The following is a 26,631-nucleotide window of genomic DNA, read 5'->3' on the forward strand; positions in this document are numbered from 1 at the left end:
CTTGACTTTGCTGGTTCCACGCTTGATGGTGCCCTTTTTAAGTTGTGCTTGTCATTACTGTCTTGGACAGCGTTGTGAGGCACCGTCATCACAGACACCCTTATCATTTAGAGCATTGGCTGCCATGCAATTAATTTCCCCCCTTTTGTTCGGTGGTTAATATTGTCAGGCCATCCTTTGATTCTGGAAAGCTGAGTTATTTCAGAATGTTGCCTTGTTTTTGAGTAATGAAGACAAATGACGCTTTTGTTTTCCCAGGGAAACTTCTGTAGCTGTAAGAGCGGCTGTGATTTCGGTTCACTACTGGAACAAAGAGGACGTTTTCACGCTGTAAACTGTGGATTTCTTCGTGTCTTTTCACACTCTCGTATCCTCTACTTTCATCTCTTTGCTAATTGTCGTTCTGTCAGCTTGACTTTTCTCTTCCTTATAATTTGTCCAAATTAGAAGTTTTCCCCTTATTATACATAGTCTCCAGAGGATGTCAGTAGCAGTAAGTAAAACTATGTCTATCCTCGTATGAACCACAGTTATTCCCCTCCTCAGGATATTATCGATAGAAAGCTTGTATCTTCGCCCACTGTGAAATTGCTTATAATGAAATTTTGCCAACCCTCCCTCTCTCAACCGATCAGTCAGTCAATCAATCATCATCACCCTCCACTCAGTCTCCGAACTCTGTGGCGGTTGAATTGGCCATTATAGTGGCTGGTTGGTGTAACAGCCGATATCTGTGGTGATCCGTCTCTTCTAGCTGGGAGCAGAGCAGATCGACTAGTCAGATAGGATGAGCGGAGCTGTAGGATCTTAGGATGGACGTGACAGGCCCATCTCTGTTTCTATCTCCATCTCTGCCGTACCTGAGCTCCCTACAAATCCCAGCCGTTAGCATCTCGGAGCTGTTAGCATCCCCCTCCCTCCCGTACCTGCCTCTCTTGGACTCGTGCTGTGTAGACATTACTAGGCTATCCTCCTCCTCCAGTCTCTGATTGGTAGACACTGAAACTTTCCACCATTCTGTTCTCTCTCTGCCCGGCAGCACTGCCACTTTAAAGTGTGCATCAACAGGTGTACAATGCTGTTAATTTACTGCATGACATAGTCCCACCTCTGCATGTAGCAGAAGTAACGCATAGGCACATTCATGCATACCAATTTCACGCTTAGTCACCATCCGTGTCCTCCACCACCCACTATTAACCACATTAATACGTTTTTGTAATGTCACCGGGGCGGCAGGCATTTTGCTACCAGAATATACATCTGAAATGAAATAGAAATCAGCTGAGGTCTGAGGAATCCCACTTGAATATGCAGTAATTAAACACACACTCCCCCGGAGAGGAGGAAGTGACCCGGAAGAGCATGTCAGAGGTCAGCCCCATCACCTCATCACACACAGCCCAGGGTGGCTGGCGATTAGCCCCGCAAGCTGCTAATGTTCCTAGTGGGGGGGGGTGTCTCAGTCTATCCCCCTTTTTTCTGTAATGTGGATTTGAACGGCAAATCAACATGAGGAATGGAGGAAATAATAGCTGCTGTGGAAAAGGCTCTGCTATGATCTCTTACCGAGTTAGAGAGTGATTTGATTTCCTTTTCTAATATAGATAATACAATGGCTCCTCCACCAGGGAATGAAACTGAAATAATTTAATTCAGGGAATTAAACTGAAATAATTAAATTCTACCTGTGTGTGTTCGAGCAAACACTTTCTTGTGCTCTTTTGTGCCGTTCTCGACTGCCTACTTTGATTTGTGAAATACCTGAACAACAGCTCGACAGGTGGTTCTCAACCAACTATGCACACACTGTGCTGCTTGTTTCTGCTTGAAATGACCTGATTCCTCAGTTGTTACCAACAATTACCACCGATATAATTGTTACTGGAAATTGGTGCTGTGAGTGGAAACGTGCGCTCTCTCTCCACACGAGTGTATCCATGCAATCAGACTTTCCGGGTTGAGGGAGAGCGTACATAGCCCAGATTGTAAACATAACGATTGTTCTGTTCTCTGTGTTGTGGCTCGTGTTAGATTATTTCTTTTTTTAAATGCCCCCAAGTTGTGTAGCTTGGTCAGAGGGGCTCTCAGGTATGTGCAGTCACTGTGTCGATGAGCGGAGATCAGTGTTATGAGAAGGCCAAGGTTGGACTGTGGTAACAACAAGGCTCTACTTAGTCAGGCTCTCTAGGCTGTACTAATGTAAAACATTCCACACTGGGCTTCGTCCTTCCTGTGAGTCCTCACTCACCACCTCTCTAGAAACGCCTGGAGAGAGATTCCTTTGCGAAAGAAAGATAAACATGCTTTATTTGTCCCTGTTCAATGTTCTGTTCCGAGCAGCCTTAGAAGGCTGTCCTTTCACTAGCCTTAGAATCTCTCCTTGAAGTTGTTCCTCCGCAAAACATTCAGCTGGCGTGTACAGTATTTGTTCTTTTAATAAAAAATCACCCCAAAAAAAGTGTCATTGTAGCTGTGACGAAGAAAAGCATTTTACGTCTGCAAAGAACTTGTAAAAGAACTTGATGGCATTGAGTAAAGAATGCCTGCGGTGTGCAAGTACAGACATCAGTATTGTACTAGCCTGCTACTGAGTCACGATTAACCAACCGCAATTCCCATTTTGTTTAATGCAGCGGCTCTACAGCATGTTAACATCCTCTACCCAGGTTTGAGAAGCGGGTGTAGCATGCCGATGACGGGGTTGGGGGGGGGATCTTCTGTGGTGGATAATGCTCGCACGCGTCATGGCCCGCCGTGTAGCATACAGCAGGGTAAACGCCGATATCTTCTTCCTCGTCTTCCAGCTCGAAGACCCCCAAGAAGGCGGTGTTTGCTGGCAGCATGCAGCTGCTGGCTGGGATCAAACTGTGCACAGGGAGAGTCCTGACTAACCACCCACACTATGAAGACCGAGCTCTGAGAGAGAGGACCAAACAGGTAAAACAAAACCCCTTTTTTTTAATCCTTTTCCTACTTCTATACTTAAAAAAAAAGTGTATGTCTACACAAGACCTGACCTGAGAAGAGAGTAACATAAAGAAAACAGCACACCTGTAAATATGTGATGACCAGGGTTTTGGGGGTCAATTCCATTTAAAATGTCAGTCCAACCAGGGAATTAAACTGTCCACGTGGAAAAGAAAAGGGCCGTGTTCAAGTCGTCTCCACACTTGTAATGGAACTCAGAAGGCATGACCCTCACTCGGGTGATGATGCTATCAAGGAGAGGACACCACTTCCGTATACCTGTGCTGTGATATTAGCATGTAGGGGACGTCGACCGCGGCCGGGGGAATGGAGTCCCATAAGCCTCAGCATGAGAGCATGCTATCAGTCACTTATATTTCCTGTCTGGCTTTCCCCTCAGTTTAACAGGAGCGTGCAACTTTATCAGCCAGACAACGCCATGTTTTCATCTCACCCAGGGATGGCAAGTAGCATTTGTCAGATGCATAGATGAATTGTGGTGGTGTGAACCGTCGCTAAAGCTCGTTAGACAGTGCAGCGCGTGGGGCTAGGTGAGGGGGAGGCAGGCAGACAGGAGAGGAGATGGTGCACGACTGCTGGATGGCTGGGTACAGAGCGTTCTGCCACTCTGTGGGTGGTGCTCTACGGCGTGTGATGCTGTGCCGTGCGGCGGTGCCTCACGAAGCTCTGCAGGCAGAGCTCTGACTAATGAAGCTCTGCAGCTGTGGGAGGGAGAGGGGAGGGGAGGGCTCGCTCCTCAGGTTCGGGGGCTCTGGCTCTGCCTGGGGGACGTGAGCGGAATGCTCCCTCCACACCACCCTGCTGTGCGTCTGTCTGCCACTCAGCGCCACAGAGGGGTCAGCCCCCAGCACCAGCACAGCCCACTGTTAACACTCATCACAAGGTCTCTCATAACCAACTCTCTATCAATAAGTCATGCCTGCCTATGTGTGTGTCTGTGTCTATCTGAGCCCTGTGTTGTGCTGTGTTGTCCTCCATGTTTACCGGTGTGTGTGTCTGTGTGTGTGTGTGTGTGTGTGTGTATTATCCCCTGGGTGTGTTTCTCTCCTCCTGGTCGTTTCAGGTGTATCAGATCTACGCCCAGCAATCCCCAGAGGAGGTCCACGGGATCCTGCGTGCGGCGGGGGCTGATTTCGTGGTGATGGAGGACAGCATCTGCTACGAGAGGAGGCATGGCCGGGGCTGCAGGCTCCGAGACCTGCTGGATCTGGCCAACGGACATGTAGGTGTCATTTCTGGCAGGGGTTTGGATTCTGCGACGTGATGCCAGCTCTTTCACGAATGTATGAGTGTTTTGACGTGCGTTTGTTTGAACAGGAGGCAGATTGTTTGGTTAAAATATCTTTTTTTGAGAGCTAATAGGAGGAATATTGATTGGATTGCTTCAGTGTGAGAGAAAGGGAGTGAGGGATAGATTCTGTGGGTGTTTGTGAGATTGGGATGGGTAGGGCTGTTTTGGGGCGTGTGTGTGTTTGCATGTGCTCTCTCTAAATCACATGTTGTCCGTCAGCCTCTGTCAATCATAGACACATCAAAGTATGATTGCTTTGAAAGGGCTCAATTACAGGCAGCGTCGGGTCTGGAGATTCATCCTCCTCTGATCTGTGTCTCACCGCTGGTTGAAAGATGCATTTTCTCTCCTCCTGCTTTTGATGCCAGGAATAAATGAGTCACTGGTTATTTGGGTTTCTGGAGGCATGTTTGCCTTGTATACCGTCTCATCCTTCCCGAGTGGTGAATGTGGGGTTAGTAATGTTTCACTGCATGTGAACCCCACATCCACATCGCGTAGTGATTGGCGCAACTCAGAAATCTTTATTGAGAGAATCACAAAAACATATTATTTTTGTTGTTGTTGTCAATTATTGAATTCCCTGGATCCTTGTGGTATAAATCTAACTCAAGGGTACTATTTGAATGCATCTAATGTTGAATGCATCTAATGTGTTTTTGGATTAGATCATGGATGGCCCTGGAGACAACGACCCAGACTTGGTCCACGCCACCCACCCTCGCTTCTGTGAGTCCATCAAGACAGACGGCCCTGCCTACACCGCCCTCTTCACCCGCGTTTTCCAAAACAAGACCTTCCACGTCTACAAGCTGAAGAGGGGCAAGAAGAGAGCCAAGGCCGACAGAGAGCCGGTGGCCATGGAGGATAGAACCCAGTAATAAGACCCTGGGGACCCCATAAACAACCCCCGCCCACCCATATCCAGCAGCTCCCCAGTCTCCGTCTCAGCCTCCTGCTCCCTTCCATGTTGATAACCTGATGACTGCTCTGTGCTCCCTGCTCTCTGGTCTACTCGACTTCATCTGGAACCATGGCTACACTCTCCCTCCCGCCTTCCATCCCTCCCTGCGCCACGGCAGCCAGAGGCAGGTAATCACGGCCGGCTGACACGGCGCTGATTTGAGCAGCGTCTGATTGCGGCGGGCGAGCAGATGAGCACATGCATATCAAACCAGGGCTTTGTGTCAGGAAGCTCATGTTTAAACAGGAGAGGAGAGATGACGGCACATCTCAACAACATTCACGGCTCTCTCTCGCTTTCACCCAGACTAAAGGCAGAGCAGAGAAGAAAGAGGAGAGGGACCTTTGAGAGGGAGCTGATTGAAAGCTAGAGCAGTGGGGGTAATTATTGCGAGGACCAGTCTGGTCTCTTTGGTGGCTGGGGCTGCAGCCTGACTGCACAGCTGCACCCTGTGCCATTTCCTTGTTTTTAAACCGTGCCATGTCTCGTCTCCACTTGTTAATGAGGACTCCTCTTTTGATACTCTCTCACAGAAACACAAAAGTTCTGCATAAGTTGTCAGTTGTGGTGTATCAAGGGGAAGTGGCATTCTCATTGTAATGCATAACAGTCCTATCACTGTGAAGAGTATTTGCTTGTTCATTCCGTTGCATTGAAATTGGATGTTTAATTTAGGAGTTGGCCAATAATACATTTTACGAGGGAGAAGTAATTTCATTATGTTTGCCTAATAAGTGCATACTAATGTAATGTTTTTGAGCATTGACATTCTTCATTTTCATATTTATTAATAATTCAGTTTAAGATGCATTGGTCATTTAAACCGACAGTATTTTTTTTAAATGAGCAAATGCTAGAGCAAATCATGTATTAACTGTGTGTATTCGCTCCCAACTCAACACCACAGAATCATACAGTATTATGTAGAAGGACTGCATTGTGGGTAAACCATGACCACTGGTCTATGTAGGACTGGCTAACATACAGTGGGTATCAGAGGTATTCAACACCTTGGATTTTGTTTCACATTGGTGGGCTACAAAGTGGGATTGAAATAGATTTAATTGTCATTTTCTCGTCATGGATTTCCACAAAATACACAACGTCAAAGTGAAAAGAATTTAAATAATACAATGTATACAGATGAATAAACATTAATAAATTACTCAAATAAAGTTGTTGAATATAAGTATTCACCCCCTTTGTTTAGGCATGCCTAAATTAGTTTGGGAGTAACATTTGGCTTAACAAATCAAACTGCGTGTGCATGTTGCACGTGGCTAGTCAAACACCAGGCTTTTCATTGAGACGATGCTGAAACAATCCATGGGAAAGTCGGTGCCGTATTTTCATTTGTGCCAAAATCAAAATGAAAGAAAAGGTATCTAGCAAATTCACCGGGCTTTCGTGTGAAATAGACTTTTTGAAGCAGTGTTTTTGTGTTACTTTGGTGTGGTTATCCACACAAGTAACTTTTCCCCCACTCCTATTGATCAAATAATTGTATTAAGTCATACAAATGTTTTACTGTGCGTGAAGTTTCAAATGCAGTTGTCATTACTACATGTGTAGTAAAAATTCCTGACATTTAATCCTAGTAAGAATTCCCTGTCTTTGGTCAGTTAGGATTACCACTTTATTTTAAGAATGTCAAATGTCAGAATAATAGTAGAGAGAATGATTTATTTCAGTTTTTATTTCTTTCATCACATTCCCAGTGGGTCAGAAGTTTACATACACTCAATTAGTATTTGGTAGCATTGCCTTTAAATTGTTAAACTTGGGTCAAACATTTCGGGTAGCCTGTCCCATTCCTCCTGACAGAGCTGGTGTAACTGAGTCAGGTTTGTAGGCCTCCTTGCTCGCACACACTTTTTCAGTTCTAACCACAAATTTTCTATAGGATTGAGGTCAGGGCTTTGTGATGGCCACTCCAATACCTTGACTTTGTTGCCCTTAAGCCATTTTGCCACAACCTTGGAAGTATGCTTGGGGTCATTGTCCATTTGGAATACCCATTTGCGACCAAGTTGTAACTTCCTGACTGATAGCTTGAGATGTTGCTTCAATATATCCACGTAATTTTCCTCCCTCATGATGCCATCTATTTTGTGAAGTCCCTCCTGTAGCAAAGCACCCCCACAACATGATGCTGCCACCCCCGTGATTCACGGTTGGGATGGTGTTCTTCGGCTTGCAAGCCTCCCCCTTTTCCCTCCAAACATAAATATGGTCATTATGGCCAAACAGTTCTATTTTTGTTTCATCAGACCAGAGGACATTTCTCCAGAAAGTACAATCTTTGTCCCCATGTGCAGTTGCAAACCATAGTCTGGCTTTTTTTATGGCAGTTTTGGAGCAGTGGCTTCTTCCTTGCTGAGCAGCCTTTCTGGTTATGTCGATATAGGACTCGTTTTACTGTGGATAAAGATTTTTTGTACCTGTTTCCTGCAGCATCTTCACAGGGTCCTTTGCTGTTGTTCTGGGATTGATTTGCACTTTTCACACCAAAGTACATTAATCTCTAGGAGACAGAACGCGTCTCCTTCCTGAGCGGTATGACGGCTGCGTGGTCCCATGATGTTTATGCTTGCGTACTATTATTTGTACAGATGAATGTGGTACCTTCAGACGTTTGGAAATTGCTCCCAAAGATGAACCAGACTTGTGGTGGCCTACAAGTTTTTTTTTCTGAGGTCTTGGCTGATTTATTTTGATTTTCCTATGATGTCACGCGAAGAGGCACTGAGTTTGAAGGTAGGCCTTGAAATACATCCACAGGTACATCTCCAAATTTTGTCAATTAGCCTATCAGAAGTTTCTAAAGTCATGACATCATTTTCTGGAATTTTCCATGCTCTGTAATTATAAGTGAAATAACCAGTCTGTGAACAACTGTTGGAGAAATGACTTGTGTCATGCACAAAGTAATGTTCTAACAGACTTGCCAAAACTATAGTTGTTAACAAGAAATTTGTGGAGTGGTTGAAAAATGAGCTTTAATGACTCCAACCTAACTGTATGTAAACTTCAACTGTGTGTGTGTGTGTGTGTATGTATGTATGTATATATATATATATATATATATATATTTGACATTAGAGTATTGTGTAGATAATACATTTTAATCCCACTTTGTAACACAATAAAATGTGAAGAAATCCAAGCGGGGTGAATACTTATATGTAGTCTAAATCCTGATGCAAACTAATTCAGACGTAACAGGGAAATGTCAAATGATTCAATACTGTAAATAGTTCATGTGTTATTTTATTGCATATTGGCAATGTGGATTACATCATGGTATTATTTCAATATTTTACAACTTTAGAGTATGAAAGTGCCTTCAAAGTTGTCTATTTCATCTCTGTGTTGATGTAAAAATGTGTCTGTTATTGAACCTAACAGTTACTTGTAGAGCTGAAAAAGGAAATAAAAATTTCATTTTCACAGTTGTATTTTGCAGGGCCAAATCTTACAGGGGGTTTAAATATCAAATAGGCATCATTTTTGGGGATTGAATGCAGACTGATTACATGAATGTTTCCAATATTCTGTCGACCGCATCAGATTTTGTACCATCTGGATGTCATGATGACAATTTTCCATGGCCCAGTCTTCATTACTTAACACTGTGTCTAATCTAGAAGACACACACTCTGCTATTCTGCTGTTTTGTGATATTTCCTCTCCTATTGTTCTGCGTCTGTCTGTTCACCCAGTAAATGGGTTGGTCCTGTTTGACGTGCCATTGGAGAGATTGCACTAGTTGGGGTAGCATATTATGTTTTATGACGTTTCATCTTCCTAGTTTACCATTGATCAGTGTTCCATGTTCTCATCGAAAGGGACTTTTGTTTTCTGTGTTGCTTTGTATGAGGGAAAAAAAAATGTTTTCACATGTGAGATTCTGCTGTCATCATTCGTTTGATGTTCACACCAAAAAAATCATTGCAAGTCAATCTCCATCATTGCATTTATTCGAAGTCCAAAAACAATATATCTTGCTTGAGGCTTTCACTTTCTTTCCTAGTCCTGTATTCCATAAACCAGGCATCATCAACTAGATTCAGCTGCGGGATTCTTGAGTGGAGGCAGGAACGTAATGACAAATAATTTGTATATTGCAAATTGACCGCAAGAAGCCCAAACAGATATATTTCAAACCTTGTATACATTTGTATACGATCAGAGACTCTATTATGCGTGGGGATACTTGGGAATAGATTTCCAAAATGAAATGAATTTGGAGCTGATTTCCTGGTGTTCTTATAGTTTTTTTAATGTAAAACAATGACATTTTTGCTCAGAAAACTTGGAGCACAAAAATAAAACCACACGCGGGCCAAATTCAGCCTGCGGGCCACCATTTGGGGAACCCTGCTATAAACTCACATCATGCTTAATGCAAACAATCAGGAAAATCACTGATTTCAAATAAATGAATCTTTATTGAGAAAAAAGATTGATGCAAATACAAAACACCAAGATATCTATATTCAAAGCCGGTCATGATAATGATTTTTAAAAAAAAGATAAGTTCACTTTTTCTTAAAGAAGCAGTACGTGATCCATAATTCTTCCATTGACACATTAAAAAAGCAATGACTTTATCTTCCTATATACAAATGAGGTAAAAACATAAAATTCCACAATATGTTTGTATCCATTAGACAATGTTGAAGCCATTTATGATACAAATTAAAGTAGAATCTTTTCTCTGCAACCCAGAGAGAAATCCTGTGAATCCCAAACACAATCTTCACATTTTAATCATTATTTTTTACTAGCTCCTCCATAAGCCAGGTTCCTGGCCAACCGTGCTCGGAGGATGAATCAAAACTCCATCCCTTGAGGAGCTTTTGATGCCTATGAAAAAGCATTGCATCGCGACGGCGTTCCGTTCCCTCACCTCCCCATCCTATTTTAAACTCACGTTCTTGCAGGCCTTCAGAAAATTGGCACGTTTGAAATCCGTAATCAGAATGTCGACTTCTCAATCGACTTTTAAAACTCCCATGATCCTTTGGTTTACAGCATGACAGCTCCGCCATCAACTCCCATTAGGATTAGTGCGCTGATGTGTTTTTAACACACTCCTACCCTTCACTGTTGTACCGTCACGCTCAACATGCAGCGTTTCTGCACTGATTTGTTTTTTTTTTAAGTAAATCAAAATAATGAGAAGGGTGTGCTGATGCTACCTTGAAATACATGAAATACAATGTTGGTGTTTAGTCTATCGCAGAGGAAGGTAACATTACTTATTTATTCCATTTGCTGTGCAACAAACCATTTCCAAAACCCTTTCCTCTCCCCTTCTCTACTCCCCATGGAGTTTCACAGCTCCTCACACAAGCACATTTAACTCAAGAGTCCCGGAGGTGCTTTGAATCAGCACAAACCTTCCCTCCTTTCCACTCTTCCTCCCTTCTGCATTCTTTGGCTAATTTCACCTCCACTCTCCACTCCTCTCTCAAAGCAGAGGCGAACAACACAAATGCAGTGAACGCTGGCTTCTGAAGGGTTTTTAGTTTGGGCAGATTGGTCCTGGTTTATATGATAGGGGGGAACTGTTTGTGGGGGCATCATCCTCCAGCTTTGGGGAAGATAAATAGCTGAAGCACACTGGGTGAGATCCTTAGTGTGAATACCCATGTAGCTGGATCATTTCCCTTTGATCGTTCAATCTGCTGGGCTCATACTGTTTACTGTGAACGCCCCCACCACCCCTTTAACACAACTGGTAAACACTCCCTTCCAGACATATATCAGTGAACACAGTCAACTATAGCTGCCTCCACTATCACAACGCCATGGCAACAGCAGCGATGGTCAGAGGGTGTCCACTGTCAATTCTATAGGAGGCTTCGGCGCGACCCTCTCTGCACTTTTTTCACCTTGGACCGCCATTCACGATGAATTTGTCATTTGTATTCATAGCATGGTCCTCTGCTGCAATGGTGGCGTTCAGAATGTTTGGTATTCCTGAGAAAGAAGGTTAAAGCTGAGAAACAGAAAAGGCCCTTTCCTCAGCTCCTCTGTCCTTTCTTTTCTTCTCTCCGGCTTGATTTCTGAGCTCTCTCCCTCCGGTGAATATAAATGAATGGAGGGGAGAGTGAAGTGAATAGAAAACCAAATCAAGGAAGGAGAAGTTTAGGATATAACATACGAGCACAACTGTTAACTGTGACTGCACACCCAGCAAAGAGATTTTGGAAAGAGAGCCCACTGGAAGGCCACAGAAAAAAATATTCCTGTATCAAATGTCTAAGCAGTTTTTTAAAAACACTGATGTATCACAGACATAGAGAACAGAATATGGTATATCAAGGGCCAAGAGGTGCGAGGCAATCCTCGCAATTCATTTCACTGACAAATATAATAACATTTTCACCCAAATTATTGTCAACTGCAAGCCACTGCAATAGGTCTGTGTGCCATGTAAGTGCCATAATTAATCTGTCCATGTCATTGATTGGCAGCTCCCATTATCCAGTGAACAGTGAGTCTCAGCTATAGGCCTGGTTAGGTTAACATCAGTCCCAGCCTCAGCCTCGCTCTAGGCCCGTTTAGAGAAAAAACCCTGTGGAGAATAAGTCACTCCCAGTGGAGAGAGGCCAAGCTCTCCATCAGTCTCTCTCTCCTTCCTGAACTTCTCTCTCTCCTCCTATGCTTCCAATTCGTTTACTGTAGCTCTGTAGTTTCTTGCTGTTTGGTGGTCTCTGCAGCACGGTAGCTTGGTCTGTCTCCCTCAGCGTTCAGAGGTCGCTGGCCTCGGTCTTCTCGTAGAGGGCTTTGAGTTTCTCGAAACGTGGGCCCCAATCCTTCAGGGAGTCTTGGCCCCTAGCCGTGTCTTCCTCCAGCCCGGCTGAGCTGAAGGAGCTGAGGGACCCGGCCAGCGAGCCTCCCCCCTCCGTGGAGAACACCTGCAGGGAGTCGAAGGGGGCCGACTCTGGGGCCTGGTCAGCGTCCCGGATGATCTCACACAGGTAACGTGCCAGGTCCTGGCTGGAGAAGGACAGGCTCTTTCTGGCTAGCAGGAGGGGCCTGCTCTGGCCCTGGGCGGGGGTCCTGGTGGGGGGCACATCCCTCCGCAGGGTGGTGGTGAAGGAGGAAGGGGCGGTGCTGGCGCCCAACCTGCTAAGAGTGTCCTGGGGCTGTTGGTGCTGGGTGTGGGGGTGGTGATGTTGGTGGATTGCCCTGGAGCGGCTGTACTGAACAGACTGGGCCGGACTGGGCTGGAGAGACTTCTGTAGCTCGGCCATATCATATGCATTCTGCACGCACACACACACGCACACACACACACACACACACACAGAGGGAGATAGGATGGAACGTCAAAATAGAGAATGGAAAGGAGGAACAAATGGACAGATGGAGCAATAGAGAGTATTTCGTATTTTATTAACATCCCCATTAGCTGTTGCCAAGGCAGCAGCTTCACTTCCCGGGATACAAACAGAAGTAAAACATCACATCATAGAGCGTGATGGTGAGTGAGGAGAAAAAAAGAGCAGAGCTTCCTCTGCATATGCTCCACCTGTCTACATTTACACTCTGTCTTCATTTTCTCCCTTAGTGAAAGAAATCCAGATTAATTCTCTGCCAGTGGAGAGGTGACAGACCGTATTAGCCGAATACACTAAGTAATCTGAGGGAATGTGAAGGGGGCGAGGGGAGTGTTTCACTTCAACAGAGCACAGGGAAATATTGGACGAGGGCTAGAGAACATCCATTTTTATATAACACACAATCACTTCAACATTCATTTGATTCAGGCGAGACTGATTCACCCTCGTTACCACGGCAGCGCTTCACTCTGGAGAGATGGAAGCCTGGGCCCTGGAGGAAAAGAGGATGGAGGAATGGTAGAGTGGAGGAGTAAATGACACACGGGCGGGTGTGCTCTGTAATTGATTACCTCAAATCAAATGTTATTTGTCACATGCTCCGAATATAACAGGTGGAGGAGACCTTACTCCCAAGCCCTTAACCAACAATGCAGTTCAAGAAATAGAGCTAAGAAAATATTTATTGAATTTAACTAAAGGAAAAAAAAATCAAAAATCAAAAAGTAACACGAGAAAATTACATAACAATAACAAGACTATATACAGGGGGTACTGGTACCAAGTCAATGTACATGTTAGTCGAGGTCATTTGTAAAGTGGCTATGCATAGATAAACAGCGAGTAGCAGCAGTGTAAAAACAAGGAGGGGTTCAACGTAAATAGTCCGGTGGCCACTTGATTAATTGTTCAGCAGTTTTATGGCAGTTTTATGGCAGTTATATGGCAGGCTCTCTCATCTAAAGATCCACCAGAGGACCTCTTAAAGGATTTCAGCATCACTAAGCATCTGATCGTCACGTTATGTGTCATCGTGTGTAAGGAGTTCATGAATATTCAAACACTCCAATAGTGTATTTTTAGTTGGAGGTGAACCAGAGTGAGAAGGTGTTACAATGGCATGGTGGGGAAGAGGAGTGTGCTTGAGCTAGTGTGGTACCCATAATGCCTAGCCTCGAATCCAACCTGAATTGTTTCACTTCACAAACTCAGTCTGGAACTGCGTTCAGTGAAACCGTTTGTGACAAGGGACAAAAAGGCACTGCATCACATTGTGCGTAAGTGTGTAGGAGACATAGATGTGTTCACGCTTACCTGGTCCTCCTCTCCTCCTCCTTCCTCATCGTAGTTGAGCACGTTCTCTCTGATGTCCTCCCAGCCGTCATGGTGAGCTGACACGTGGTAAACGCCCTCCTTTAGGCCCTTGTAGCTACGCCAGCGGGTGTACAGGAAGATGCCCAGCAGCAGCACTAGGGGGCGCCGGAGAGCACAGAAGGAGGAAGAGGCAGACGCACACAGAGAGAGAGAGAAAGAGAGAAAGTTCCTAGTTCAGTTTGATTAGAAGTGACTGCGTGAACTGTTTCCACTGCGTTGATTTGACATTGCATTATCAGCATGATGGCTGTGCTGAGAGGCCTGACAGGTGGAGTGCTGGCTGACTGCTGGGACAGCTACTCAATAAGGTCTCTCTCTGCAGAGTTGCAAATGGTGTTCTCAAAATCAATCCTCCCCTATAGACTGCTGTGACCTTTAGAGTATATTATCTACCCATACAGTTCTTCTCCATAAATCTCTCTATACTCTACCCCTCCCTCCCCCTTCCGTCACACCTTATTTGACTCAACCTTTCAGCTTTGATCATTCCTCAGATTTCTTCCTCTCTCTCTCTCTCTCTCTCTCTCCCTCCTTCGGTTTCTTCAAATTCCTTTTTTCGCTATCCCTCTCTCCTTCTCAATTGCCCTTATTTGTTTTGGTTCTCTCTGTGTTGATTGTTTTGTGCTCACCTATCATTAGTTTGATGAGGTGTCACTTAGCAAGGGGACCAGGGCGACAGGGTGAGACAGATCGAATTGAAATCTCCCAATTATCAGGGCAATCTCTGAGTGAACTCTCCCTCTTCAGGAGTGAAGTACTGGTACCGGCAAAAAGAAATCCATATCAATTTACGAACACAATGTTCACCCTCCTATGTTCACAAGCAAATCAAGTCGCTTTTTAGAGGGCTTTGTAGCACTGGGTCAATTGCACAGGAATATGCGATCCCATGTCTGTCTGTTACTCTATCACTCCTGTGCAATGTTGCAATTGTCTTCAGACAAGACATGTTCATCTAGGTGAGGTGTTCAAAAAGCCTCAGAGGTTGACACGTTTCTGTTCTCAGGACACGTTCATCTAGGTGAGGTGTTCAAAAAGCCTCAGAGGTTGACACGTTTCTGTTCTCAGGACACGTTCATCTAGGTGAGGTGTTCAAAAAGCCTCAGAGGTTGACACGTTTCTGTTCTCAGGACATGTTCATCTAGGTGAGGTGTTCAAAAAGCCTCAGAGATTGACACGTTTCTGTTCTCAGGACATGTTCATCTAGGTGAGGTGTTCAACAAGCCTCAGAGATTCTCAGGTGTGGGAATAGGCTGCATGTCAAGTCGTGTGATATCTCAAGACCACTGTCTCCAACTCTGAAACACAGTGTTTGTCTATGACGGTCTGCCATCACTTGGATTGAGAGTGTTGTGTGACGAAGAGAAAGGTTTCTCTGAAGTTAGTTCAGGTCAGCTCTCATAGAGACTTCCCTATTTGGGTTGTGTGTCTTCAAAGGCCCTCTGCGATTTAGAAATGTGTGTCTGTTCTCTCCAGGAGTGGAACTGTTGCTCTGATTACCAAGCAGAGGAGGTCTGAGTGGCTGGCTAGCTGCAGTCTGCAGTCAGTTTTTTTCCCTCTCTCCTCCTCTCCTCCTCTCCTCCCAGAACCCTACCAAAGCCTGCACTATCGATTGCATCACCCAACTAATGACCTCACACAAGCTTCTCTGTAACCCCAAGATAGACACTGGGATGCATGTTGTCTAACACACACCACCATCTATACCAGGTTATGGAATATCACTCAAGGTGATTGATTCTGTCTGTACCACACTCATTTAAAAAAAAAATCATAGAGACACTGTAACTGGCATGTGCATCATGCTGAGTCCTGTGATGCATTCATTTGGAGTAAAAAATAAAAATAATAATAATCTCACTGAAGAATTTGTTTGTTTTTCTTCACCACTTGGGGACTGTTTGAGTGGAAAAAAAGTTGCAATTTTACTAGTCAGGAAATACCGATTTATAAGACAAGTGTATAATTCCACCAGGAGCAAAGCATACTGTTTTGCATACCGCATGGCAAAATACTGAAACAGTTACATTTCGGATTTCAGCACTAATGCCTATTGTGTAACGATAGCTCGATTCTGTATACAGTAATGCATGAGGACAGTATATACTGTGGACTTTTCTTAGCTCAGACCCATATGAACGTGGATAAAGGAAGAAAAGCCTGTTTTCCCTCTCTCCTCTGTTACACCATTGTGAGAACATGGCGAGATGAGAATCTCTAAATAAATCAATCTTAGCCAATAATGAGCAGGCTCAAGGCCATCAAAAGTGTAATACTGTTTGCTGCAGCGGGCCTAGCAAAGCCTGCTCTCGCTCCGTCCATTCCTCATTCTATTACTAAGTGTCTGTGTCTTTCCATTTCTCTCTTCCTTTCTCTCATTCTCTCCCTTGTACCCCTAATCCCTTTAGCTGTCTTTCGGTGTCTGTGTACCTCTCCCTCCCTGCCATCCCTCCTTTCTCTGTCATTCTCTCTCACTGTATTTCTGTCCTCTCTCATTGACTCTTTCTATGTCATTTTCTCTCACTGTATTTCTGTCCTCTCTCATTGACTCTCTCTCTCTCTGTGTCATTCACTCTTACTGTATTTCTGTCCTCTCTTTTTTTATTTTTTTATTTCACCTTTATTTAACCAGGTAGGCTAGTTGAGAACAAGTTCTCATTTGCAACTGCGACCTGGCCAAGATAAGGCATAGCAGTGTGAACAGACAACACAGAGTTACACATGGAGTAAACAATTAACAAGTCAATAACACAGTAGAAAAAAAGGGGAGTCTATATATACATTGTGTGCAAAAGGCATGAGGTAGGCAAATAATTACAATTATGCAGATTAACACTGGAGTGATAAATGATCAGATGGTTATGTACAGGTAGAGATATTGGTGTGCAAAAGAGCAGAAAAATAAAAATAAATAAATAAAAACAGTATGGGGATGAGGTAGGTGAAAATGGGTGGGCTATTTACCAATAGACTATGTACAGCTGCAGCGATCGGTTAGCTGCTCAGATAGCAGATGTTTGAAGTTGGTGAGGGAGATAAAAGTCTCCAACTTCAGCGATTTTTGCAATTCGTTCCAGTCACAGGCAGCAGAGAACTGGAACGAAAGGCGGCCAAATGAGGTGTTGGCTTTAGGGATGATCAGTGAGATACACCTGCTGGAGCGCGTGCTACGGATGGGTGTTGCCATCGTAACCAGTGAACTGAGATAAGGCGGAGCTTTACCTAGCATGGACTTGTAGATGACCTGGAGCCAGTGGGTCTGGCGACGAATATGTAGCGAGGGCCAGCCGACTAGAGCATACAAGTCGCAGTGGTGGGTGGTATAAGGTGCTTTAGTGACAAAACGGATGGCACTGTGATAGACTGCATCCAGTTTGCTGAGTAGAGTGTTGGAAGCAATTTTGTAGATGACGTCGCCGAAGTCGAGGATCGGTAGGATAGTCAGTTTTACTAGGGTAAGTTTGGCGGCGTGAGTGAAGGAGGCTTTGTTGCGGAATAGAAAGCCGACTCTTGATTTGATTTTCGATTGGAGATGTTTGATATGGGTCTGGAAGGAGAGTTTAGAGTCTAGCCAGACACCTAGGTACTTATAGATGTCCACATATTCAAGGTCGGAACCATCCAGGGTGGTGATGCTGGTCAGGCGTGCGGGTGCAGGCAGCGAACGGTTGAAAAGCATGCATTTGGTTTTACTAGCGTTTAAGAGCAGTTGGAGGCCACGGAAGGAGTGCTGTATGGCATTGAAGCTCGTTTGGAGGTTAGATAGCACAGTGTCCAAGGACGGGCCGGAAGTATATAGAATGGTGTCGTCTGCGTAGAGGTGGATCAGGGAATCGCCCGCAGCATGAGAAACATCATTGATATATACAGAGAAAAGAGTCGGCCCGAGAATTGAACCCTGTGGCACCCCCATAGAGACTGCCAGAGGACCGGACAGCATGCCCTCCGATTTGACACACTGAACTCTGTCTGCAAAGTAATTGGTGAACCAGGCAAGGCAGTCATCCGAAAAACCGAGGCTACTGAGTCTGCCGATAAGAATACGGTGATTGACAGAGTCGAAAGCCTTGGCAAGGTCTATGAAGACGGCTGCACAGTACTGTCTTTTATCGATGGCGGTTATGATATCGTTTAGTACCTTGAGCGTGGCTGAGGTACACCCGTGACCGGCTCGGAAACCAGATTGCACAGCGGAGAAGGTACGGTGGGATTCAAGATGGTCAGTGACCTGTTTGTTGACTTGGCTTTCGAAGACCTTAGATAGGCAGGGCAGGATGGATATAGGTCTGTAACAGTTTGGGTCCAGGGTGTCGCCCCCTTTGAAGAGGGGGATGACTGCGGCAGCTTTCCAATCCTTGGGGATCTCAGACGATATGAAAGAGAGGTTGAACAGGCTGGTAATAGGGGTTGCGACAATGGCGGCGGATAGTTTCAGGAATAGAGGGTCCAGATTGTCCAGCCCAGCTGATTTGTACGGGTCCAGGTTTTGCAGCTCTTTCAGGACATCTGCTATCTGGATTTGGGTAAAGGAGAACCTGGAGAGGCTTGGGCGAGTAGCTGCGGGGGGGGGGGAGCTGTTGTCCGAGGTTGGAGTAGCCAGGCGGAAGGCATGGCCAGCCGTTGAGAAATGCTTGTTGAAGTTTTCGATAATCATGGATTTATCGGTGGTGACCATGTTACCTAGTCTCAGTGCAGTGGGCAGCTGGGAGGAGGTGCTCTTGTTCTCCATGGACTTCACAGTGTCCCAGAACTTTTTGGAGTTGGAGCTACAGGATGCAAACTTCTGCCTGAAGAAGTTGGCTTTAGCTTTCCTGACTGACTGTGTGTATTGGTTCCTGACTTCCCTGAACAGTTGCATATCGCGGGGACTATTCGATGTTAGCGCAGTCCGCCACAGGATGTTTTTGTGCTGGTCGAGGGCAGTCAGGTCTGGAGTGAACCAGGGGCTATATCTGTTCTTAGTTCTGCATTTTTTGAACGGAGCATGCTTATCTAAAATGGTGAGGAAGTTACTTTTAAAGAAAGACCAGGCATCCTCAACAGACGGGATGAGGTCAATGTCCTTCCAGGATACCCGGGCCAGGTCGATTAGAAAGGCCTGCTCACAGAAGTGTTTTAGGGAGCGTTTGACAGTGATGAGGGGTGGTCGTTTGACTGCGGCTCCGTAGCGGATACAGGCAATGAGGCAGTGATCGCTGAGATCCTGGTTGTAGACAGCGGAGGTGTATTTGGAGGGCCAGTTGGTCAGGATGACGTCAATGAGGGTGCCCTTGTTTACAGAGTTAGGGTTGTACCTGGTGGGTTCCTTGATGATTTGAGTGAGATTGAGGGCATCTAGCTTAGATTGTAGGACTGCCGGGGTGTTAAGCATATCCCAGTTTAGGTCACCTAACAGAACAAACTCTGAAGCTAGATGGGGGGCGATCAATTCACAAATGGTGTCCAGGGCACAGCTGGGAGCTGAGGGGGGTCGGTAGCAGGCGGCAACAGTGAGAGACTTATTTCTGGAGAGAGTAATTTTCAAAATTAGTAGTTCGAACTGTTTGGGTATGGACCTGGAGAGTATGACATTACTTTGCAGGCTATCTCTGCAGTAGACTGCAACTCCTCCCCCTTTGGCAGTTCTATCTTGACGGAAGATGTTATAGTTGGGTATGGAAATCTCAGAATTTTTGGTGGCCTTCCTGAGCCAGGATTCAGACACGGCAAGGACATCAGGGTTAGCAGAGTGTGCTAGAGCAGTGAGTAAGACACACTTAGGGAGGAGGCTTCTGATGTTGACATGCATGAAACCAAGGCTTTTTCGATCACAGAAGTTAACAAATGAGGGTGCCTGGGGACATGCAGGGCCTGGGTTTACCTCCACATCACCCGCGGAACAGAGAAGGAGTAGTATGAGGGTGCGGCTGAAGGCTATCAAAACTGGTCGCCTAGGGCGTTGGGGACAGAGAATAAGAGGAGCAGGTTTCTGGGCATGGTAGAATATATATATATATATTGACTCTCATTGACTCTTTCTATGGCATTCTCTCTCACTGTATTTCTATGTAATTTTCTCCTCTCTCATTGACTCTGTCTATGTCATTTTCTCTCACTGTATTTCTGTCCTCTCTCATTGACTCTTTCTATGTCATTTTCTCTCACTGTATTTCTGTCCTCTCTCATTGACTCTCTCTCTCTCTGTGTCATTCACTCTTACTGTATTTCTGTCCTCTCTCATTGACTCTTTCTATGGCATTCTCTCTCACTGTATTTCTGTCCTATCTCATTGACTTTCTATGTCATTCTCTCTCACTGTATTTCTGTCCTCTCTCATTGACTCTTTCTATGTCATTCTCTCTCACTGTATTTCTGTCCTCTCTCATTGACTCTTTCTATGTCATTCTCTCTCACTGTATTTCTGTCCTCTCTCATTGACTCTCTCTCTCTGTCATTCTCTCTCACTGTATTTATGTTCTCTCTCATTGACTCTCTCTCTCTCTCTGTCATTATCTCTCACTGTATTTCTGTCCTCTCTCATTGACTCTTTCTCTGCTCCACTTTTTGCTCATCTCATACCTCTATTGGTTCCAGGTTATCACTCACTGGCTAAATGGTTTGCCATATAACCCTCATTCCATCCCTAGCAAAGAGCCAGCTGAGGCTCCAAACCCAACGTGTTGACTCTTAAAAACTGGGTTTTTTCTTCCCCAAAGTACAACCCTTCTGAGCTCCATGTAGAACACTTGGTGGAACGGGTTCTACATGGAACCCAAATGGGTTCTTCAAAGGGTTCTCCTGTGGGGACAGCCAAATACCCTTCAAGGTTCTGGATAACACACTTTTGTCTGTAAGAGACCATACTGTGAATAGCAACAGGTCCAGAGACACCTTCAAAAAGGCTCCAGCCAACATCGCCGTCCAACAGCTGTGGCATTTGTGCCTGTCACCGTGGAAACTAATCCGGCAGGACAATAAAGAGGAGACATAAAAGAGGGATATCTTATAGAGTTGTATTCCTCTCTCTGACTGAGACTACTTTTTCAACCCCACCTCACAACAGACTCAGACTCAGGATGAAAAGCTAAACTAATCTGGAACCGTGTGCAGGACAGAAGGGATTAGGCAGCGTCTGCGCGCGCACACACACACACACAAAAGCACACACACACACACTGAGAATACATACACACACACTGAACAGTCTGACTTCCCAGTGTGCGTGCGTGTGTGTGTGTGTGTGTGTGTGTGTGTGTGTGTGTGTGTGTGTGTGTGTGTGTGTGTGTGTGTGTGTGTGTGTGTGTGTGTGTGTGTGTGTGTGTGTGTGTGTGTGTGTGTGTGTGTGTGTGTGTATTTGGCGGACGTCAGTGATCCAGAATTATCCCTCAACACCTTGAAACAGTGGAGAACTAAGCTGTACCATTCCTTTCACCATGAATGTTTAGTCTGTAGCCTCACCTGCCAGTTGTACAGTCTTTTAGAACCTGTTGTTACCCACACAGCTGGTAGACAACACTCAGTACCAGTGTAGTTAGCAACCAAAACATTCTCTCTGTAGCCATATAGCTTAATGATGGATAATGGAGTTTGTATCTTGTTAGAGATCAATACGTGTTACATTTAGTCAGTAACAGGTTTACTGTGAATTATAGAACAAACAACGTAGGATATGCAGACCTCAATCAACAAGCAGGTCAGTAACAAAGTAGGAAGAAGACACAACGTAAATATTACTGGTGAAAGACAAAGAAACCTTAAGAACAACGGTTGAATCAGAACAACGGAAGTGAGAGAGAACGGCGAGGATAGGAGTATGGAAAACAAACTATGAAGAGAGTTTTGAGAATAGTGTTTAAATATGATTCAAATATCTTATGGCACAGGGCTTTACATAGTGACAAAAGGATGCCTGTAATTCACTAGTCAATTCGAAAGTACATGGAATAGCGTCCCTCTATTCGTCCGCTGAGTAAAATACACTCACAAAACTGTTAAGAAAAGTGATTCAGGCAGCAGTTGGTGATGTGACTTGCCATACGATTTCATGTAAGAAACTGTATTGAGAAGTAACATCAACCTCGGCATCAGATAAGACGCTGCATGCGCTGTATTGCGTGGATTGCCCTGCCCATTGCGTTTCTGGTGCAGTGATTTGAGGTGCAATTTGGTTTAAAAACCATTAATAGGATGTGTGTGAGGCCTCTCCATGTCTCCCTCTCTGTCAGACCCAGTGGCAGGTTCACTCAGAGTTCTGACTCACTGTGTTATTATAAGGAGCCCCGGCCGCGAGGAGAGGAGGCTGCGAGGCACTGCTCGCCAGTTCACTTCCACATCAGCAACCCTGAGAGTTTTCACAGACACACAATCCCCCAAAAAAACAGCCTGGCATCACATGGCCCAAGCAGTCCATGGGTAGCTAGGCTCTTCTCACGGACGGAGAGGATAGGCTGGCAACCACAGCCTGGTACCCAATCAGGTACCACTACTATGGAGTCAAACAGGGATTCATTCTGTACATTCCACCATGTAGCTCGTTCTATCTGCAAATTCCTACTTCTGTACATTGTGGACTCTGTGCCTTTTGCAGTTGTCTCTTGTCATTGAGGTCACTGGACAACCTTGAAACATCTGCAGACTAACGGGCCATATTCATACAGTTGATGACGTCATTCTACTGTATTCGTTGATAGTGCCCATGACGAGCCCTCTGGCACAGTGGTGTAAAAGCCAGAGCATCCTGTAGTCATAGGTTAGAGCCCGCTGCATGGCTAAGGGGCATACTGAGACATACAAACACACATAGCCAGAGGAGAGGCTGCAAGTCTGCAAAAAACTAGGCATTATTGCCTATTGGCATTAGGGGAATATCACAAATATCGGAGGTATCTTGGAGCGATGTCCTCTCTGCCCCTCAAGATAAGGCACCTTGGCAGCACAACACCCGGTGCACTACACCAGATATTATCTCTGTGGGTCTATGGACCTAAACAGATCATTTAGGGCTACGCACTCATCTTCATTTATAGATCGATCATTGGTCTAACAAGCAAGACTTAAAAGCTGGACACTTTAACTGAGCCTGTAGCACCACCCTCCTACAAAGGAACACCTACTGCAGTCAAAAGGCACAGCTTATTCCCAACTAAAATCACTTTGCGTTTAGTCTACGACAGCAAAACTGAACATTGGGTAATTTTCACGGATGCAATTTGTCCCTCTCCAATACAGTTCTGGCAAGCTTCACTGAGATCTATTTTTCGGACAAGGAGAGCAGGCCTCCTGCTATTTCCTTTACAGCTGTAGCTAGCTGAGAGCGTGTGAGACAGTGGGGAGGTTCCTTCAGCATCCAGCGGAGGAGAGAGGTGGGTGAGAGGAGGAATTGGAGTGGGTGAAGAGGTGGAGGCGTATAGCGTTCGCATCATGCCATAAACCTATTAACTGTTAAGAAAAGGAAGCTTCAGAATGAGATGCTTTTGTTCGGCTTAATGTCAAGAGAGCCAGAGCCCTTTACACTCCCAGTTATTCAACTGCTTGGATTCACTCCAAACAAACTGGATTGAATGCAGCTGGGAAGAAAACCTCTCTCTCGATACTTAAGTTGCTGTGAGTGGAATGCTTGGCCGATTGAAATTCTATCCAAAGCCTTGGTGCATTGATCTCAATTTCTTTGGGCTTCGGTAAACAGCACATTGTGCGCCTACAAATCAAGTAATTAACACGTAAAAAGCAACAGTGGCTGTGGATGATCAAGGTCATGTTGCCTTTAAAATTAAGCAAAGGTCTGAGAGGGGAAATTAAAATTGAGCGACGGCTAGAAGTTGAACGCCCGATGAAGATAGAGGACAGGACAGTCGGAGACAGCCAGCACATTAACACCTGATCTAGTGACTGACTTTGACTGGCTGACACTAGATTGACCAAAAGGCATGCATCAAGGTGGACTACTGAGTACTGGTCAAAGGTCAAAGGGACTCATTTTCACAGCCTGTTATAACTAGAGTATAAGCTGGACCTTGCTATCGTAGCACGGTCCATACGCTGCCCACACAATTTCTACTAGACCTGTCAAAGGACTTACAGCACAGTGCTCTACCTCAGCTGACAGACCGATAGGGGAGATGGATGTTAAGTATCCCAATATTTCTGTTATTACGGGGCTATCGCTCAGTCAAGAGTGCGCATGAAGTCGGTTGGTTGATGGACCTGGCCTTGAGTGTAATGGTGACCTTTGATGGTGTTCATACGGTTTAGTAAACTTTGTTAAACTGGAACCTTGTCGTGGTGTCATTTTGATTTAACATTGGTAGCAGAGGATGGTTAATAACTACAATGTGACACCTCGCTTCGACGAGAAGAGGTCGTACGAAAGTTGGAAAAATGAACTTGGAATCTGGTCACGCGTTACTAATCTGGACGCGAAAAAGCAAGCACTTGTGGTGGTATTATCGCTGGAGGGAAGAGTGAGAGACACAGCACTGGAAATAGCCATTGAGGATTTGAACATGGATGATGGTATGGGAACTTTGATAAAAGCACTGGATTCTGTATTTCTTAAAGAAGAGAAAGATGGTGCCTAGGAGGCATATTCAACAGCCACATGTGTTAAGAGAACATGGTTGTTCCAATCTGAAAACTGGACAAACTGTTAAATACATGGTATTCCACATACAGCAACCGCCATTGGACGAGCAGGAAAAGCCAAAGGAAAACACCAGAACTGGTCCAACTTGCAGTACTCTGAACCAGCTACACTTTCTGGTACAACAGGGTCAGCTGATCTGTCACTTGTAGATAATCTCAGAATTGAAACAATGGAAAATCGAGAAAAACAGAATGACATTCAAAATGATGATGTACTTGAAACAAAGGACGTGTCATTTGACTCCGCTAAGCCAGATGAGCTCAGTAATTGGAGAAAAAATGGAGTGTTTGAGGAAGTCAAAGACATTGGCCAAAAATGTGTCTCAACAAGGTGGGTGTGTACCCTTAAAGAATCCTTAACTGGAATAGTGCCTAAAGCACGTCTAGTGGCTAGAGGTTTTGAGGAACTGGCTGCTAAAGAACTCCCAAAAGACTTACCAACATGCACCTCAGAGTCACTCAGATTGCTGACGTCAGTGATCTGCCAGAAAAAAATGGAGACTTAATTCCATAGACATCAAATCTGCATTTTTGCAGGGAACAGAGCTGTCAAGGGACATTCACATCCGACCTCCGCACAAAGCTAAAAGCGAAGGAACACTGTGGAAACTAAAAAAGTGTGTGTATGGACTGGCAGATGCATCACTCTACTGGTACAACAAAGTCAAGGCAACAATGCTGAATACAGGTGGAAAAATGTCACAAGTTGATCCTGCAGTCTTCTATTGGCTTGATCAAGACTGCAAAGTGTATTACAGTTGGTGGAACAATACTGATGCAACAGGAGAGCTATATCTAGAATCTACAACCCATTCATGTGGATTCTTCAAGAGCCGTACAAAGGAATTCCCCTCTGTGGAATTGAAGCTGATCAATTGAGGTCGAAGATAGGACACATTTTATGGGTTGCTAGACAGAGTAGACCTGATGTAATGTTTGATTTTTGCAACTTGGCATCCAACACAAAACACACGACTGTACAAACCATTCATGAGGCGAACAAAGTTGTTCGTAAACTGAAATCACAAGTGACTTTAAAGTTTCAGCATGTTGGAAAATATGACTCTTTGAAACTAGTTGTCTTCAGTGATGCTTCGCTAGGGAACCTTACAGATGGAGGCACACAAGGTGGAGGTCTAATCGTGTTAATGGGTGAAGGAGGAAGATTCTCACCTATCTGTTGGCAGTCAAAAAGGATTGTCCGAAGCACACTTGCTGGAGAAACACTTACTCTTGCGGATGGAATTGACAATGCTATCTTTCTTGCAACTCTGTTCTCAGAGCTCACCACTGGTGAGACAAAACGGCACATTCCACCTGTAGTTTGTGTCACTGACAACTACTCATTAGTTGATGTTGTGAAGTCAACCAAGTCTGTCACAGAGAAAAGACTTCGTCTGGAGATTAGCAGCATCAAGGAACTTATTCAAGCACAGAGAATCCAGTGGATTCTGTGGTCGACCACAAAGGAACAGCTTGCTGACTGTCTGACTAAAAAAGGAGCATCGGGTCTTGTGCTCCTACAGGCTCTCAGTAATGGAAAGTGGCAGCTTGAGTAATACAAATAAAAACTGGTCACACAACACATTTGTAATGGGGATCTTGAATAATACTTGGAAATTGAATTATGTTGTTGATGTTTTATTTGTCTTTAAAGAAAAGTGGAGATTGTTAAGTTCATGTTTTAAGTATCCTCATTTTCTGTTATTACGGGGCTATCACTCAGTCAAGAGTGCGCATGAAGTCGGTTGGTTGATGGACCTGGCCTTGAGTGTAATGGTGACCTTTGATGGTGTTTATACGGTATTGTAAACTTTGTTAAACTGGAACCTTGTCATTGTGTCATTTCAAATTAACATTGGACACGACAAGAGGTTGAATGGGAAGAGGAGAAGAGTCAAGAGAGAGGATTTGATGTTGAGTGTTACCATGGAGATGACACAGACAGGCAGACAGACAGAGAGAAAGAGACAGACGGACAGGCGGGTGGCAGACAGACAGACAGACAGACAGGTGGCAGGCAGGCGGGCGGTCGA

General features: G+C 44.9%; 2 protein-coding genes across 9 annotated transcripts in view; one reads left to right on the top strand and one right to left on the bottom strand.

Moving 5' to 3' along the window:
- LOC110506384 (probable C-mannosyltransferase DPY19L3) overlaps positions 1 to 6,945 on the top strand; it is a 38,486-nt gene extending 31,541 nt beyond the window's left edge. For all 8 annotated transcript variants that reach the window (XM_036963553.1, XM_021585963.2, XM_021585962.2 and 5 more), the window contains 3 exons: positions 2,808 to 2,940; positions 4,055 to 4,213; positions 4,951 to 6,945. In XM_036963553.1, coding sequence (XP_036819448.1) covers positions 2,808 to 2,940; positions 4,055 to 4,213; positions 4,951 to 5,163 — 505 coding nt within the window. In that variant the 3' untranslated portion in view covers positions 5,164 to 6,945. The remainder of the gene's footprint in view (positions 1 to 2,807; positions 2,941 to 4,054; positions 4,214 to 4,950) is intronic.
- A 2,732-nt stretch (positions 6,946 to 9,677) lies between these two features.
- Positions 9,678 to 26,631, bottom strand: part of si:ch211-186j3.6 (neural-cadherin) — a 220,182-nt gene continuing 203,228 nt past the window's right edge. The window contains exons 32-33 of the mRNA XM_036963347.1: positions 13,916 to 14,070; positions 9,678 to 12,526 (exon numbers count right to left, since the gene is read on the bottom strand). Coding sequence (XP_036819242.1) covers positions 12,008 to 12,526; positions 13,916 to 14,070 — 674 coding nt within the window. The 3' untranslated portion in view covers positions 9,678 to 12,007. The remainder of the gene's footprint in view (positions 12,527 to 13,915; positions 14,071 to 26,631) is intronic.

The sequence above is a fragment of the Oncorhynchus mykiss genome, chromosome 26 (genome assembly GCF_013265735.2).
Source record: "Oncorhynchus mykiss isolate Arlee chromosome 26, USDA_OmykA_1.1, whole genome shotgun sequence".
NCBI classification, from domain to species: Eukaryota; Metazoa; Chordata; class Actinopteri; order Salmoniformes; family Salmonidae; genus Oncorhynchus; species Oncorhynchus mykiss.